The 19,220-nt window shown below is 39.5% G+C and overlaps 1 protein-coding gene across 5 annotated transcripts in view; it reads left to right on the plus strand.

Moving 5' to 3' along the window:
• The first annotated feature begins 2,888 nt into the window (after nucleotides 1-2,888).
• DIDO1 (death inducer-obliterator 1) overlaps nucleotides 2,889-19,220 on the plus strand; it is a 40,144-nt gene continuing 23,812 nt past the window's right edge. For 2 of the 5 annotated variants that reach the window (XM_072110935.1, XM_072110938.1), the window contains exons 1-7: nucleotides 2,889-3,044; nucleotides 9,598-9,701; nucleotides 10,056-10,164; nucleotides 13,593-14,343; nucleotides 14,967-15,279; nucleotides 16,827-17,102; nucleotides 18,987-19,209. In XM_072110935.1, the coding sequence (XP_071967036.1) occupies nucleotides 10,089-10,164; nucleotides 13,593-14,343; nucleotides 14,967-15,279; nucleotides 16,827-17,102; nucleotides 18,987-19,209 (1,639 nt within the window). In that variant the 5' untranslated portion in view covers nucleotides 2,889-3,044; nucleotides 9,598-9,701; nucleotides 10,056-10,088. Of the gene's footprint in view, nucleotides 3,045-3,123; nucleotides 3,207-9,597; nucleotides 9,725-10,055; nucleotides 10,165-13,592; nucleotides 14,344-14,966; nucleotides 15,280-16,826; nucleotides 17,103-18,986; nucleotides 19,210-19,220 lie in introns of those variants that run through there. The other 3 variants (XM_072110936.1, XM_072110937.1, XM_072110939.1) reach the window with 3 other exon arrangements.

The following is a 19,220-nucleotide window of genomic DNA, read 5'->3' on the forward strand; positions in this document are numbered from 1 at the left end:
TTTCAGCAGGATAATGCGCCATGTCATAAAGCTGGAATCATCTCAGACTGGTTTCTTGAACATGACAATGAATTCACTGTACTCAAATGGCCTCCACAGTCACCAGATCTCAATCCAATAGAGCATCTTTGGGATGTGGTGGGACGGGAGATTCGCATCATGGATATGCAGCCGACAAATCTGCGGCAACTGTGTGATGCCATCATGTCAATATGGACCAAAATCTCTGAGGAATGCTTCCAGCACCTTGTTGTATCTATGCCACGAATAAATGAGGCAGTTCTGAAGGCAAAAGGGGGTCCAACCCGTTACTAGCATGGTGTACCTAATAAAGTGGCCGGTGAGTGTATATGTGCTTATGTCTGTGCAAAGTATACATGGTATATGTGTATTCTGAAGAATAACATGCGGTATGGGGCCGGCAGCGAGGGTTTAGGTATATGGGGGCCCCCATTTCTTAGTTCGGGGTCCACTGGGGTCTTGTTACACCATTGTTTCTAAATGTACAAAAACATTACAAAACCTATACAAATTTGTTATCCCTGTTATTGCACCGACCCAAGGAATAAAGTAGACGTGTCATTTGGGGCGCTCAGTGAAATCCAAGCCAACAAGAAAATGGCACAAATGCATTTTTTCACCATTTTCACTGAATTTGGCATTTTTTTTCCTGCTTCCCAGTACACGCCATGAAATAATAAATATAGTCACTCTGAAGTGCAATTTGTTATGCAGAAAACAAGCCGTCACAGAGCTATTTACTTGTAAAAATAAAAAAGTTATAGATTTTTTGAAGGTGGGAAGTGAAAAATGGAAATGAAAAAATAAAAAAGGGCGAGGTTTTTAAAGGGGTTAAAAATAAGCATAATGAAACATTTTTGGAAATTGAGAAAGTAGAATGTGAGAGGGGCAAAGATTATATTAAACTAATGTCTAGGGTGGAGTATCGGTGGATATTCCAGCTAGACACAATGGCACAGAAGAGTTTAAATAATGAAATTTAACTATTAACATGTATGTAAATCTTAGTAACAAAAGCCGGCAGCATTGTATAAACAAATCCCTTTGTTCCATTTTAGAGATCTTTTTATGATTACAATTCTGTACCTCAGAGTAAACAAACTCATTCTAAATTCTTGTCAAGGTGTTATTTACATTTTAAAGAGGACCTGTCACCTCTAAAAACTGCACTTAAGTAAGCAGCTCCTAGTGCTACAGCATATGCCACAGTGTTACACTGCTAGCGTTATCAGAAACCTGCAGCGCTGTACAATTGAAAATGCTGGACCGCGCTGTAAGGCCGGCGGCACACTTGACGTTATGAACCCTTTTTTGGGCCCTTTTTTTAGCAGTCCGTTAAAAAAACGCATGCATTTTTGAAAAACACATCTGTTTTTGAGCCGTTTTAATTAAGATCATTGGTAAAACCGGTCAAAAATGAATGCATTTTCAAAAAACACATCCGTTTTCAAAAACGCATGCATTTTTTAATGGACTGATTAAAAACCTCCGAAAAACGGGTTCAAAACGCCACATGTGGCTGCCCTCGTACTCCATAGGCTGGCGGTGACTGCCGCGCTTCATGGACCCTAATCCCGCCCCTCATGAATATGCCTGACCAGCGAGGTTTCCCATAACGCTAGCAGTGTAACACTGCGGCATATGCTGTAGCACTAGGAGCTACTTACTTAGTGCTCTTTTTAGAGGTGACAGGTCCTCTTTAACCTATGTAATATCTTAGTTTATTCTAAATAAATTTAGTTTTTAATTTTAAATATGACATACTTAGTGGGTTGCAATAATGATTATAATTGCAGCAAGCAAGTTTAGCAGTCTACCACATCCATCCAGTGATACAAACAGAGGTGGGAAGTAACTAACACCTCACTGAAGACACTACTGGCTAATTAACATCTATATAACGATTCCTGACAAAGAAGGTAGTAAGTCTTGGAAACACATTGGAAAACAGTTGTATAACCCTGGGCTTTCCGTGGAGTAGAGGTGCTCGCCAGGTCTCCTCCATATTTACAGCCAGATTATTTATCTACCAGAGAAGGTGATTACTATCGGAACAAGCCTGGAACACATGGTGACGAGTGCCCAGGACTGACACATGGTAAGGTAATTTTCCCTGATGTGGATGCCTTGATTATAGATACACATTTTATAACAAACCAGGTCTAACACATTTATATAGTCTTGTACATTATCATATATCCAGCCAGCGCAGGAGTGAAATAGCTCAAAACATATTTTTCCCACTCGTAACACTCTCCAGCCCAGTGCCTTGTGCATTTTTTACTACTAGAAAAAAACTGGTTTTGGAAAGATTGCCCACAACAATCAATCACATTATATCTTTCATTTTTGAAGATCTTTAGTACAAATGCAGGCTCCACTGTGATAGGTTGCTTGGGGGTTTTGCTCCAATATTTTGCTTTGTAGGGGCATATGTGTTGTATACTGATAGATATATACATATTGTAACCGGTGTGTCAAAACTGGGATGTATGAAACCAGACTGTAGTTTGAAATCTAGAGTATTATGCAGTCAAAACGCATAATAAACGCAATGTGTGAATGTGGCATCAAGTTGTGTATTTATTAGGCAATGTGCATGTGGTCTGGATCTACTATAGCAGTTGAGTGGTTGGGATCAACTATGGAATACAACGTGTGCAATGGAAAGTGCTAAAAAACAGGGCAGAAACCAGACATTTTTTGCCACATGTGGAAAGGCAATGCAATGTATGCTTCGGACTTTATAAATGCCAAATGACTACTACAATTATTTGGTAATGTGACAGAAAGGATGTTATTATCAGTTTGGCTTCTAGGCGCATGCGTATAAGACAACGCCCGCCATTTTCTGTGTACAGTATTCCCTGCATTCCCTCATGTTACAGAAGCCCCAAGCGTCAGTGCGCATGCGCCGGTGGCATAGATTTCTCCTCCATGAGCCCCTGCTTTTGCTCTGCAGGGACCCCGTACACGAACGGCTAATGGCGGTTGTCGTGGTGTGAGCTTAGCGGCTTCGTGAGGTGAGCGAGCTATAACACTTTAAGAAATCTCCGCGGGTATTTAGGAATATTTGGCGTGAAATTTGTCTTCGTCTTGGAGCCGCGGTTGAGGAAGAAACACGGGGCGGGTTATGGCGGAGACAAAATGGACGGACGTCGTCTGAGGCGTAGTCAAGGCGGTTTGTAGGTAGCGCCGTGCTCAGGGAGACGTGAGGGAAAGGCTGTGCTCCTATATAGGAAGGGGCTAACCGATACTCTGCCTCGTGGATATTTTGGGGCAAGTCTGGTTAATGGATGATGTGGGCGACTCCAGTTATTTTGTGTAAAATGGCGTTACAGGGTGAATGGGAGGGAATGCCTGGTGTATTAGAGGGTGAGGCTGTGATCTGTTTACCGAATTATGTAGCGATTTACATTGTGTTAGAGGCTTTAGGGAAGAAATATTAGTGACTGAAGGTAAGATGGGGATTGAGGTATAGTTGTTGAATGTTTTAATAAGGATGAGTAATGTAATCTATTTTAGGTTTTGGAAAGATCTGATTCGGATTCAGTGATAACCCCTAGTGCCAATCCTATAATATGTTCTCCCATTACACAGTGCTAGCTTTCCAGTCACATACTTGTAGGTGACCCGGGGCCTAGGTTCCGGATGCATGCCAGGAAATCTCCAGCACTAGTCTCCTTTGCACACATTGTTTTGGACTGTGTGATATCTGTCGTTTCAACAGCTACCACACACCTGTGTGTCCCTCATACACGTTTCTCTGGTTTCCACTGCCTTGTGTGAGAGCTATCTGTCCAAGCCACACAACTCAGAGCAGGTCCTATTCCAGCCTGTGTTCGTGGATGGCCTTTTTACTATCATTGGTGTGTGTGTGGGCCTCACGGTGATCCACATGCTGCAAATTGGTAGGTTCAGGTAGGCTTATACATATGGAGGCTAAAAGATTATCATTTTGGCTTTTTTTTTCTGTCCTGTTTTAAACACAGAATACCATAAACTGCTGTATTCTGCACTGCCTATAAATCTGTGCAATGGACACCATCATAGTCTGTAGGAGATGTGTTTATACAGTGGGACACTATACAGTTTATCTGCTATTGTAAGTATAGGTCAGGAATTCTCTCGACGTGAATTAAGAAATGGGACGGTTATACGTACTGTTTGTCGTGTGCCTTTGCCTGAATGCATTTGCTTACCGATCGCATGCGTTTCACTGGCACGGCTAGTGTTTTGCTTGTTATCGCTAGCAGTATATGTGACCGTAACCTAAAACAAAATTAAAACATTCTCCAAATGTTTGTCCAAAATTTTTTTTAAAAATATACTTTTTTAAATGCTGCTTATGTGCCAGCTCAATGTTGAAAAGTATTATACCTTTTATGGTATCAATGTATAATGTAGAAGTTGGTATTCTGGTGCATTTGATGTCATTTGATTGCAACGGACCCATGCAAATGACTTTAAAAAAAATCCTTTTTTGTGGAGGATATAAAAAAACTGTACAAGTCCTATGTCTACCCATCTTTGCAGTCTGTGTTTTGCCCTAGAAGTCTATGGGAACATGAAAAATACTGATATTGCACAGATGGCACTGAGGTGCCACCTGCATTTCATCCGTATTTGCAGATTACAGGCGGTCCCCTACTTAAGGACATCCGACTTACAGACAACCCATAGTTACAGGCAAACCCCTCTGACCTCTGGTGAAGCTCTCTGGATGCTTTACTATAGTCCCAGACTGCAATAATCAGCTGTAAGGTTTCTGTAATGAAGCTTTATTGATAGTCCTCGGTCCCATTACAGCAAAAAATGTTTAAACTCAAATTGTCACTTGGGATAATTTTTCTTTGTCTGCATCTACAATTATAAAATATACAGGTTCACTTGCATACAAATTCAACTTAAGAACAATCCTCCGGACCCTATCTTGTACGTAACCCGGGGACTGCCTGTAGTTGCTATTTAAAACATAACTGTAAAGTTATTAAGTCTTTCATATAGCTAACATTTTTCCAAAATTCATTACATTATTGCAGCTGTTTTCTTCCAAGTATTTTGGTTGCTAAGAACAGTCTGTGTAGTAAAACTGAGGGTCAGAAAAGGGTGAGGGGTTGGGGCAATGCAGTGTGTGTCCCTATCTCTGCACAGTGACTTCAGGAAGCAGCTCCATCATGTCTGCTCTTGTGTTCCCACACACAAATTTAAAGCTGCTCAGTTTAATAGTTTACAGAATAGTGCACAGAGTGTGATCTATACGCCTGCTCTACAAATCGCCTCCATCTCTACATGGCTATAGTTGGGTCAGTGAAGAAAATGAGATGCCATCCTTTTACACAGGATCAAGCCTATTTACTTCTTTGTATGCTATGTCTCCTCCGTTCTCTGTACTCCCCGTTGCCCACTGTCCTGGGAGGAGGGTAGAGTGATGGCTTTCGCTGAACAGCCTGGATGACACACATATCTTGGCAGGTACTCTGTTTAGTATTCATAAGGCTCTAATACGTTATAGGTCTATATTTGTAACATTGCATAGATGTATATGGAAGTGTGTGTAGGACGTTTGTAAAGCTGACATTGAATTTATCTGGTTAGGATCAATCCTAATTTATCAGGTTAGGATCACATCTGCGTTGTACAGAATTAACACTGGAGATGTTTCGGCCTGAGATTGTGTCCTTGTCTGGGCTGCTAGTGGTAGAGAAGAAAGCTTAGCATTATGGGAAGTGAGGGAAACTGCTCTGGTCCCAGTACCTTTTAGCTGATGTCACACCCAGGAAGTGGGTCTGCATATTACCTGATCAAGAGAGTCTTCCTTTCCAGCATGGTGAGCTCACATGTCTGCATATGTTCTTGCTAGGTCTACACTTAATTAGACATAATGGTAGTATCTAGCTTTTTATGTAATTATTTTATGTTCGCCATTCAAGCCTTTTGATGCAGTTTTTAGAGTCAGAATTGCCTGTGGATAGAGTATAGAGGACACGATAACTAGTCTGGTCGTGACTTTTGGGAGTTTGACTGTAATGATAAATGCACACCCTCGTAATGCACTTTTTTTTTTTTTTTTTTTTTTTGTGTGTGGAAAACTTGCGCCATAAATATTAATGGACACAACATGGAGTGTTTGCAGAATTGCATTTGGATCTTAAAGTGAACCAGTCATCAGGGAGGTCAATTGATTAAAAAGCCCTTGATTTATTCATATTTTTGAAATGAACATTTTGTCACTTTCCTGATAACGTTAGACTTTAAAGGGAACCTGTCATCATATTTTCACACATACAGCTAGTGACGGGTTCATATAAAGCCCTATTAACGAACTGACATCCTTTTTAATTTATAGCCACATAAATTAACTTTATGTTCTTTTTCCTGGGATTAGAGGAAGTGTGTGCTGCGCGGCTGGTCCCTCTCATCTACACCTCCCCAGACTGATATCATCACAGGTCCTTTTGGCCTCCTAACGTTAGTAAACTGTACACCATGCATATATCTGATCCCATTAAATCACAACAGTGTCTGTGGCCTTCTACTCCTCCTTATCCTCCATGAGACTGCTGTGATTTCATGTGATCAGATACCTACATGGGTTAGACTTTGTGGATGTAACGGGACCTTTGATGATGTAATTTTGGTCACATGATTTTAAGTGCCCAGTGATGTAAAAAGGTCTTTATACAGCAGCATAGCCTGTCAATCAGGAACAAGGAGGCAGGACAATGCAATTAAATTTTAATATGCAGGACTCAATTAGTGTGTCTCACAGCAGGTTAGTTCAATGTAAGTTTACAAGCTGATTTTTGTAACTTTGCAGCCATGGAAAGAAACCATTTAGGCGTAAGGCCAATGCGTTTTAATCATAGTTTTAATGAAGCCTTTATTTTGGGTGGGTTAATTTAAAGGACCTCTACCATCAGGATGAAGGATTGTAAACCAAGTACACTGACATGCCGATGTGTGCACTTTCTGGCAGGATCCACTATTGCAGTTTCTTATGCCCTTGTTTTTAAGATATAAAGATTTTGCCTTATTATGCAAATGACATCAATGGAGCCCCTCAGGATCATTTGCATAATTTTTTAAACTTTTTTTTCCCATAAAAACAAGAAGTTAAAAGAGCAGAAAAATGCTTATTTTATAATCCTTCGTCCTGGAGGTAGCTGTCCTTCAAATAAACTGACAACTCCCAAGTTCCCATACCACTACACTACACTTGTGCCCACATTGTTTGTAAACTAAGAAATCTTATCCCCAGAAAATGAAGTTTGTAAGCATACTTGGCACCCTGCTTAAAGGAGTAGAGTGTCCCCCTGTGCACCCTGCCCCCTACTGTAATGCAGAGCTAAATGGCTGAAAGGAGGGGGAGGAGGGACTTGGCAGAAGACATGAGGTCAGAGAAACACTGCCTTGGATGAATAGCGAACTCCCTGCTGCTGTAGGCAGCGTGCCAAGTAGGCTTACAAGCTTCATTTTCTGGGGTATAGGAATGGCTCATTAAATCAGTTATGGTTTTAGCTAAAAAAAAAAAACTGTGGGTACAAGTTTGTATAGTGCTTTGGGAACCTAGTGTCTTAGTTTGTTGGAGAATATAAAGTGAGAATGGCTATTGCACTGTTCCCTGGCAGGCAGATGGTGCATTCTTGAGCTGATTACATGATTCCATCTTAATGCAGTTCACTGATGTATCAGAAAACGGTTAAGACTTAACATTTAATTGGTGTATAATTATAGTTTCAACAGTTTTATTCGATGAAAAAAGTCGGCTGTCTGTGGGGATGTATATGCGGCTCTATGCTCTTAACATGCTCTCATAGGGAGAACATTATAATCCAGTTTTATTGGATAAATAGGCAATTACTAAAATTAGCATATAGTTAAAAGAACAATAGAGACTTATATACACATATGTATCGCTCCTTGTATCACAGATGGCTCTCATGTGTACTCTAGACTGTGACTCGGACACATATGGGGAGATTTATCAGAAATGTCTGAGAGCAGAACCTCAAACAGTTCTGATAATGTCCCCTATAGAACATAGTGGTGGAGAGTTATCAAGTTTACAATCGGACCAATCGGAGCGCAGCTTTCATTTTATAAACAGCTGTGGGAAAATGAAAGCTGAGCTCTCATTGGTTGCCATGGGTAACTAGAACAGTTCTCGAAGAGACTTATTATAAATCTCCCCCAGTGTATTATCTTGTATCGTGTTTGCCTGTACATTGAAAACACTTGTACTAATGTAATGTGGTTGAATAGTCACTAGGGGGAGCACATGACTAACTTTAATGATTGCTTATTCAGAGGTATGTGAGCCTATCCAATATCCTCAAGATAAATCCCTGCTCTACCTCATCTTATAAAGAGTTGCACCAGATGCATAATGCACCAGCTAATTGCTCCTAGTGGCATCAATTTTCTCAAAAGCTATTCCTCTTGACATATTTTTCCAACACTTTGGGGTCATCTGGAGAGAATAGAGCTTATTTTGTATAGTAGAGAAAATTTAAAAAGGGTGCCAGTGCCCAGTGTATTATTATCTTATAGAGAATTGCAGGAATTGACATACATTGACATTCTGTAAATTTTAAAAACTGCAATTTGTTGCTATGGATGTGAGCCAGATTTTCTGTAGTCAGTTGAAGTTTTAGCTGCATGATCTACATGATTTTGGTGTGGACGGTCCTAAACCTGTACATTTATACCCTGCTCTTGGCTGTTTCTGTGTGCTTGTAGAAAATTTGTTACGTGGATGTACTTGGCTTGGATTTTGTGCTACTAATTGTGAAAAAATGTCTCTCTTATCCTGCCCCCCCCCCCCCCCCCCTATTTCCAACCTGAACATTTGGATATATCATGTGCCAGCATTTTCATTTTATCTTGATGTGTTTTTATGCCAACATTTCCTGTGGCACAGACACAGCCCTCTGTATATCATTCGCTAGGCAGGATGGAAAGGCGTGAATGCATTTTTTAAGATGATTTATGAATGCAGGATAGAAAAGCTCAGTGTAAAAAAAAAAAAAAAATTACTCCTAGAACAGTACCAAATGTTTTTATTTTTATCGTGTGCATAAAAATTGCAAATGCGTGGTTAATGAAAGGTATATCACAAAAACCTTTATCAATTGCTTATCTAGTCTCTAACAGATAATGACAAAACATTAAAAAAAACACCATAAAGGGGTATTCCCATAAAGCAAATGTAGAGGGATAGGAGCTAGCTTGCTGATCAGTGGGGGTTTCAGTGCTGAGACCCCTGCAAATCGCGGAGATGAGGTGTCTGAACCTCTGAGCCCCCCCACTGACCTTCAAGTTGGCTCCTATCCCGTGGATAAAGCCTAACTTTGCTTCGTGGGAAAACTCTTTAATGACTTATCTGATTAATAGGCATCCTCCCTAGTCTCTTAATGTCCCTTAAACAATTTCATGAGACTTTTATTCATGGCCTCTAGCTTACGGAGGACCCTTTGTTTTCTCAAAACATATGTAGATATCTTTGTGCGGTAAAAATAGGAACCCAACCTTATGCAATGTCAAAACCTTTGTTGTTTCTCCTCTTCTTTTCAGGATAGCGCCCTTCAGGGTGAAAAATCCAAAGTATAAAGCAGCCGTACATGTCATGAGTGTGACTCGCAGAATGGATTCAAGGTTAAGGTCTCTCTGAAGCTCAGGTAAAGCTCCTAGTGACACATAGGTATGCATTATTGGTTTCTGTGATAGGTGAACTATACTATTTCAGGCTTTTAACTACTCTAAATACATTTTGTGGTTGACTGTATGGTTTACTAAATGTAGTTGATTTAATATGTGGTGTTTTCACTGCAACTTATCTGCATTAATCCTTTCTAAACACTAACTAATTATTAGGGCTTAGTATGGAATGTTTTGGGCTCAGCCACCTTTTTATACTGGCCATCCTTCACTATACAGTCAGACGCACTTTGTTTTCAGCAGCTGTTGGCTTGACGCTTGCTCTGAAAGACTTGGCTACTGCTGCTCTTACAAACATTCATGTTTATTTGCAGAGTTGCAGTGTGGCAGCAAAAGCATCACCTGCAATGGAGGAAGTGACAAGTTCTTCAGTGACTTTTGAAACTGAACTGAACCTTGAAATCTTGGAGAGCAGTTCTCCTGGTAGGATGTAGTTTATGTACTTTACATAGAATGAGTACAGTCTTTTAATATGTATTTTAAAGATGAATCTTTTTAACTTAGAAGAAATTAGTGGTTTAAGTTGCTGTCATAAATTGTGCATGGTGCTGTTGCCCACACTAGTGCTTGGCAATTAATGGAATTCATCATTTTTTTTTGTATTCGCTCATTCAGAAGCGCATGGTTTTCCGGCCCCTGTTTTCTGTGCTTCAATAGCCAGTTAAGACATAGTAACATTACATCATATATTAAAAAGTGGTGCACAACCTTTTCAGGGTGCGTTCACATGTGGCGTTATAACATGCATTTTCAAATGCATCACAACAGCTGAGAAGAGATTAGCCTAATTAAATTGCTGTCAACTGTCATTGCCTTTTGCCCTGCTCTAAATAAATAACATTTTTCAGGCACCACTGCTCCAAAGTGCTATTGTACATTGTAATGAATGAGGAGGAAAATCCCCATATACTGCTGGTTAACGTACCCTAGGGAGTCTGAAAAATAGTAAAAGTAAAAAAAAAAAAAAAATTATGATAAAAATAACCTAAAAATTATAATCGCCCCTCCTTTCCCTAGAACTGATACAAATATTAAAAACAAGTAAAAATCATAAACACATTAGGTATTGCCGCGTCCGAATATGTCCAATCTATCAAAATATAATAAAGGTTTTTCACTGCGTTTTACCACGTAATGGAAAATAGTGCCTAAAGTCGAAAATGGCACTTTTTTTTGCCAATTTGAAAAATATAAAGAAATCGATTTAAAAGTGATTAAAATGTTGCACGGTCCTAAAAATTCTAGCAATGAAAACGCCATCAAAAGACGCAAAAAATGACACCACCCACAGCTCCGTACACCAAAGTAGGAAAAAGTTATTTGTGCCAGAAGATGGCAAAATGAAAAAAAAAAATGTATACAGGAGGTTTTAATTTTTGTAAATGTATGACAACATTATAAAACCTTTTACAAATTTGTTATCCCCATGATTGCATTGACCCAAAGAATAAAGTAGACTTGTCATTTGGGGCGTACAGTAAAAGCTGTAAAATCCAAGCCCACAAGAAAACGTCACAAATGCGGGTTTTAACCATTTTCACTGCATTTGGAATATTTTTTTTTTCCCCCGCTTCCCAGTACACGGCATGGTATATTAAATACCGTCACTATGAAGTGCAATTTGTTACACAACAAATAAGCCATCACAGAGCTATTTATGTGGAAAAATAAAAATGTTAGACTTTTGAAGGTGGAAAAACTAAAAAGGGGCAAGTCGTTAAGGGGTTCACATGTGCCTGCGAGAGCCTGATGCAATCCTCTTCTTCAAACATTGCTGCCTGTGCAGTAGCTCCAACTCCTGTTCTGATGATGCGCACCTATAGCTAGCTTCTATGAGACAGGAGACGGAGCTACATGCGCAGTAGTTGGATAGAAGCCAGTGAAGGAAGAGGATCCTTACGGGCTCGCACTGGTGCGTGTCATGAGTCTGATGAAGAAGAGGAGTGGGTGTACCTTGGGTGAGGAATAGCCTGACTGGACACAGAGGCTGCTCCACTTCCCAGTAGCCCTTGAAGGGACTCCCACTCGCGCTTGCCTCTGCAGGTAATTTACATATTACTTTTACAACTGTTTTTAAATTGGCAAAATAAAGATTAGGGTTAATGTAACTAGAATGAACTGCTCATGGTAGGTTTCTTTTCACAGTAGGCATTTCACAATATTTCCTGGTTTTTGTTATGCCATCATGCCTGAGCATTAGGGCATTTTTAAATCGGTGATTTTTCACTGAACCCATTTTGGCTTGTGGACACACATGGATTGTTTTTCTCTTCCAGGCTTAAGTATTTGTCACTGATAGCTTACTGACTCCTTCTTTTCAATGAGCTTTTTCAAACTTCATTCTTTTTTCACTGAGTAGTTTAGAACATGTTCTTTTTGTGTTCACTGACATTGGATCAGTGGGAAAGAAAACTGACGTGTGAAAAAGCCCATTGAAAAGAATGGTTCAACAAAGCCTCAATGACTAATCACGCTTAATAGCAGCATTTGGTGATATACTTTACAGCAGACTCATTATTTTAGGCAGCAATTGACTCCTTGAGGTCTATGTGAGGGATTTCAATGCTTGCTCTGTGTAGATAGGTGTGGATACATTGTCAAAAGTAGTTGTGATTATGGTGCTTTCTTTAGAAGTGTAAATCATCAGCTTTAAAGAGGACCTGTCACCCAATTTATCGGCACTAGGAGCTGCTTACTAAAGTAGTGCTCGATCAAACGCCCCAGTGTTAGAGTGATAGCGCTACCGGAAACGTCCGGTAATGCTATCAAACACTGCGGCAGGGTAGGATGTAATTTTCGGACAGCTCGCAAAGCAAAGGTTTCCGGTAACGCTATCACTATAACACTGCGGCGTTTGACAGGTCCTCTTTAATTTTATCAGAAAAATCTAGGTAAAATCCATTCCCACTACATAATTTTAGTGAATTCTTTGATTAGAGATGAGCGGACCCAACATTCAAGTTTGGTATTGGCTTTCGGCCACCTGACCCATCTCTCTGATTAAAAATTTTCCTTTAGCTTGAACCATATAATGCAGTTAATATTGGAGTTTGTTTATAAGGCTAAATCCATTTAATAGCTTGTAATTGACTCCTTTCTGACCAGAAACACCACAAAAAAAGGGAAAAAATAACCAAAATTTAGAAAGCATAAAATAACTTTTAGATCAATGAAAACAAATCCTTTTTAAAAGACAACTAAATGTACATAATAAATAGATCACAGTAAACCTGTATAGACCCCAGAAAAAGTCAAGGTACTTGCTTATTGCACGTTACCCAGAAGAACACCAGAGGAAAAGGGGGTCAAAGAATTTTGCTTAAAATAAAGGTGTTTTTACAACAAGGTCAACAATGTGAAACAAAGTAGGGAATGGAACTGTTGTATACACAAATGGCTTTAGGAAGACTGTCGGATGTAAAAGTGCAATGGACAAGGACTGCGAAGGTTAAAGTACTCTGTAGGGCTGCTGCCCGACACTTCAACTGTTTGCGACTATTGGGGGCAGGGGATTAAGATTAGAAATCTGTTATTGATTATGTGAATGAGCACAGCATTGGCTAGTTAAGAGGAAACCTACACAAAGGAAGAGATTTCTCAGAAGTGTGTGAGGAAAAAGTCCTAGTTGTTTATGGCAAAAAAATTGGAGCTCAGCCATAATTTTTGCACAACAGAAATAAAATCTGAGCTCTGGTTGCCATGAGCAACTAGGACAGTTAAGAAAACAGTGTTTTTTTTTTTTTTTTTTTTTTTAATATAATGACTCTGAACACTGACACTAAACCCCCAAGGGATTATATATGGAGCTCTTTTTCAGGTTTTCTCTATTTCTACTTTTGTTTTTATAACAGCCTCTTTTACGGATGACAAAGAACACATTAGTGAAGATGTGCTGAGATCCATTAAGCCAACAAGCAAGGAGTTCAGGAAAACGTGGGGTTTCCGCAAAACAACAATTGCTAAACGTGAGATAATCGGTGACGCTGATATGGATAGTGCAGACTCCACGCGTCAACAGACCCCCTCCCTGCGGCGCAGTGGACGCCAACCAAAGCCTACTGAAAGGGTAGAAGAGTTTCTAACAACTGTTAGAAGAAATAGAGTAAGGAAAAGCAACAATGTAGAAGATTCTAGTGATAGGTCATGTCCAGTGACTGATGCTGAAACTGCCTCTGAAGGGAGTGTAGAGAGCACCCCTGAAGTCAAGCCAGATTCCAAGGCAAAGGGTTCTTATTCTAAAGTCCCGGTTAAGAAAGAAGAGGATGATAGTTCTGATAGCGATGGAATGACTCTTAAAGAGCTTCAGAACAAATTGAGAAGCCGGCGCAGCAACAACTCTTCTGGTGAAAATGTTACCGCTCACACCAGGAGCACTGAACACACCAACACTTCAGAATCTACTGTTCGCACTAGGAGTGCAAATCGTGCAGCCTTGCTTCAGCAGCAGGCTCAGTCCACTCCTATAAAGCAGGAACCCCACAGTCCTGAACAGATTCAAAACCAGAAACCAGAGAAAATGTTTTCACCAAAAGTTAGACCTGAAGCAGAGAACTATGACCCTAATACACTATACTGTATATGTCGTCAACCTCACAATAACAGGTATGGTGTGTCTGTTTTTTTTTTTTTCTCTAAGGTATTATTCATTGTTCACATGTAAATATTGCTTGTGGGTTGAATGCCTCATAAATACAGCTGCAGTAAGAGAAGTAAACACGTGCATAGTACTAGTTATAGCGTTACACCTTTGAATCCGCTTTGTCTCAGAAAATGTACTGGAGGCTAGATGGACCAAGCAAACTTCTGTAATCTGAGAACACCATTTAATATCATCATTTTCAGATTGACTACTTGCCCGGACGCAACACTGAAGGCAGCACGGCTCTCATTGAAGTGATTTTAACCTTTGGAATCTGTTAATTCTGTTTTTATAAACATTAATTGCTGACAAAGTTGAAAATTTTATATAAAAAGTCATTGAATACTTTTATTAAAGGGGAAAAATAGCTAAAAATTCACACTATTTCAATACTTTATGGTATTTAACTGTGAACTTATTCACTATTTATTACTGCAATAAATCTTTCATGATGTGCAGCGATGATGAACTTGATGAGGGCACAATATGAAAGATCACCCTGCTTGGACCAGTACATGGTGAAAAACACATCCCCCCCCCCCCTTTCTTTCCCACTTCACTTATTCATGTTTCTATTGAAATACAGGTTCATGATTTGCTGTGACAGATGTGAAGAGTGGTTCCATGGAGATTGTGTTGGAATCTCTGAAGGTCGTGGTCGACTTCTGGAAAAGGATGGTGAGGATTATATTTGCCCCAACTGCACCATTTTACAGGAGCATGAAGAGAGTGGAACAGATGGTGAGCACCAGGAGGCTGCTGGTGACAAGGTTTCTGGTGCTTCTGAAGTTACCAGTGTGGGAACAGTGGAGCACTGCACACCTAGTCAAGGTATCAAAGGGAGAATTGAGAAGGCAACGCACCCCAGTGGTAAAAAGAAACTGAAGATATTTCATCCTGTAAGTATTCTTTACTGGAAACTTGTTCAGAAATGTTCATCAGAAGGCTATCAATTGGATACATACTGACTCAGATAACCGTTTTCAGAATCTTTATTTTAACAAAGTCAGAGGTTGAAGCTATGGGGGGAGAAAAACTGAAAAGCAACTAAGCTTCATATCTTGTAGGACCCATTTTCGATAAGCTTTTGTTAATCTCACCTCGTTGATTGTACTACCACCCCAATTCGTCCAGTATTATTTGAAAAGGAAGATATGTATATGAATACAGGTCGAGTGTATACTAAATATTTTCCAACCAAACTATATATGAATCTTTTAATCTCTTCCTGCTGTTTAACATATTGCTGTCTCCAGTACATTTTAATTGATACATTATTGTTGATGACCTTCTTGGGCTTCAGTCACACTTTGCGTTTTGTTTGCACTTAATGCATGCGTTTTCAACAGCTGAAGAGGAGATTTGAATAAATTGTCAACATTGCGTTTAAAAAAAAATGTTGACAACAATGTAATTGGGCAAGTCTCCACTTCAGCTGTTTAAAAATGCATTGCGTTAAACGTAAACAAAACGCAGCATGAGGGTGCGTTAACACAGGAGTCAAAACACACTGCAACAGCTGAGGAGAGATTTGCCTAATTCAATTAATAGCACTTGCATTCATCGGTCAACGCATTAACGGATGAGTTTTGTAAACGTAAACATTAATTATATTAGGCTAATCTCTCCAGCTGGTGCAGTGTGTTTTGAAACACGTGTTAACAACCTGTTTGAATGCAACCTTACTAAGGGCGTGTTTACACGATTATTTGCAGTGCGTTTTTGACACATTCCAAATGCTTCAGCCTTGATCTCATTCTGAGGTTACATTTCGTTTAAGCAAATGCAGTGGAAACTCAATGTAACCTTAGCATGTGATCAAGGCTAAAGCCTTTAGAATGTGTCAAAAACTTGACGCAACCTATTGTGTGAACACACCCTTAAAATAATGATGGGCATTAACAATTTCTTCTATAAGATCATGGTTGATGTCTTTTGCTATTTATAGAAGCTTTCACACTAGCTGGTTGTCAATTACTGGCATTCCATTTGGCACCTTGCTGCTATGTAACTTCTTCCAATGGAAGTAAAATTTTCACACTTTCACACAATTTTCACTGCATTTTGGTCTATTTTATTTAAAAAGATCGTGAAATCTGCTGTGTTCATCTGAGATTTTGCATATCCACCTAAGAACCAGTCCTGAAACATAAAACCAGTCTATCCCGTATGAACTTGCTTTGTCTCGCAACTGTTTATAATATTTAGAAATATCATTATTAAATATATCATAACCCATAAACTGGAAAGCTAACACCTGAATAATCCCATCCAGCCACTCTAGAATTACTCACATAAAATGAAACTTGCTTTTCTTTAAAACAATTGTACATCATACAATTAAATATTGTCAGTTAGCTGATTGTAAGCCCTATTTAGCATTTGGATATTTTTTGCTCTTTGAAATTACTTGTCTTTATAAACTTTTTTAAAATTTTTATTGCAGGTGGTGACTCCAGAGTCCGTTGTGCAAACTGAAGTGTCTGAGGCAGCTGAGGTTCCCCGTGACGTGACGACTTGTTCAGAGTTGGCTGACTCTTCAGATATAGCCAGGTGCATTGGGCCAGGTTGTGCAAACAATGCACTTCCAGACTCCGTGTACTGCAGTCATGATTGCATACTCAAGCATGCCGCAGCCACAATGAAATCCCTTAGCTCAAGCAAAGAAAGTAAGCCTAGGGAGAAGGTCAAAGTAAAATGTGAGAAGAAGCCAGCACCAAAGGTGAGGGTTGCATCTTTATATTTACACTAGGGGAACTCCTTTTTTTGCCCTTAGACATTTAAGTTTCCAAAGTTTTTGTTTACATTATAAAAGTATAGTGTTAACTGTTGGAATTACAGTTCCACCACTAGGGCCTATGTAGCGCCTGCTGTTTTTATTGGCTTAAAGTAGGTTTTTACCATGCAGCTTTATGCCTGTCACATGAAGCTGTAACAAAGTACAAAATAACAATCACTTTATCTAAACGGTCAACCAATAGAACAGGCCATAATTCCTATTGCAGCCATTGGAGCTTTTCTTTGATTTCTTAAACCACACTGGAATAACAATAACAACTCAAGTATTCCTAGATCAGATTAACCATAAACATCACTTAATTTACTTTGAACAATTACATTTTGAAATGTATTCCACAAGTTTACAGTTCTTCTGAAATAATCACTGGGTGAGCCCTCTTCATACAGAGTTGGGCTCACCCAGTGATTATTTCCAAACACCCACCGCTAATACATGCGATTGGTGTTGTCACCAATTGCATGTATTAACTTTTTCGATGCTGCTGGCAGCACCTAAGACGGCCACACGTGGACTCCACCGTCTTTTTTACGATTTCTGCTCCCCGGGACGTTATCGGGTAGTGGCAATGAGACCCGAGGCTGTATGGCTTCTGAATATTCATTAGTATTGCAGTAGTATTGTTAGTGTACAGTAATATTGTAGTGTATGGTAGGAACGATCAGACAACTTAGTTTTAAAATACCCTAGAGTAAAGAAAATGGTTAAAAAATTTTTAATTGCCCCCCCCCCCCCCCCTTTCCCTAGAACTGATTTAAAACATAATAAATAGTAAAAATCAGTTGTTGGCCATTGCTGTCTTTCAAAATGCCCGATCTCTCAACATATAAAAACGGTTGTTCCTGGCAGTAAACCCCATATTGGAAAATGGCGCCCAAATGTCCAAAACGCTCCTTTTACACCATTTTACATCACATGAAAAATGTAAAAAAGGTCCCTCAGTGCTCAAAATGGTAGCAATGAAAACCTTAGATCATTTAGCAAAAAATGACTTCTTGCGCTCTGAAGTACGAGAAGTTATTCGTGTCAGAAGATGGCGACACAATGGAGATCATTTGGAGCGCACCATGAAAGTCATAAAAACTGAGCCCACGGGAAAGTGACAGAATGTTGGGTTTTTGCCAATTTCACCACATCTGGAATTTTTTTTCCGGATTCCTAGTACACGGCATAGAGTAATGAATAACGTCACTGAGAAGTAAAATATGTTTTGCAGAAAACATGCTGTCACAGTTTACATAGAATGGAAAAAGTTTATGGATTTTTGAAGGTGGAGATCAAAAAATTAACCAAAAAAACGCTGCATATGTCCTTGTCTTTATCTTGGCTATATTATAACAGGCCAATTGTAATGTAAACATTGGGTGGGGTTTCAAGTTAAGTGTCTATTCTGAGGTCAATATATCATTTATGTTGGGCTCTCCTTTTTGCCCATCCTTTACATGACCAGAATAGTTCGGCATATGGTGCTGCTGGGGTGTGATCGCTCATTTTTATGAGTTGAAACCCTTTTATTCTTTGTGAGAGATTTCCACATAGCAATTTTACCATTTTTATTACAAACAAAAAGGTTTTTTATCAGCCTTTTCACTTTACTACACGATCCCTATATGCGCCCTTGTTTACAGATTGGGACCCTCTGCTTTTATTGACGCTGCGCATGTAGTTTAGAAAAATCCTTGGATAATCCATAGATTAAATTGAAGCATAACATCTTAAAGTGTTTCTTTATTTGAAATGTCAAAGGTAGTTGTAGAATAAGTTGTTATAAAAATGTTTCATTTTCTTGTGTTTCTGCTTATTCGCTAGACTTCATCAAACCCAACAGTTGTGCAGAAGTCTGCAACACCTGAGAATTCAGATGCGGTAATGAAGAATGTCCTGGTGATGATTCCTAGAGTGGAAGCGGAGGCCAGCAGTGCGCTGAAAATGGAAAGTGGCAGCAGCACGCCTTCCTGGGAGAGTGACCATAATTACATTGCAGTAATGCCAGAAAAGACTGCTGCCATTTCATCCACACTATTTTACAAATGTATGTATCAC

The sequence above is a fragment of the Engystomops pustulosus genome, chromosome 6 (genome assembly GCF_040894005.1).
Source record: "Engystomops pustulosus chromosome 6, aEngPut4.maternal, whole genome shotgun sequence".
In the NCBI taxonomy this organism is placed as follows: Eukaryota; Metazoa; Chordata; class Amphibia; order Anura; family Leptodactylidae; genus Engystomops; species Engystomops pustulosus.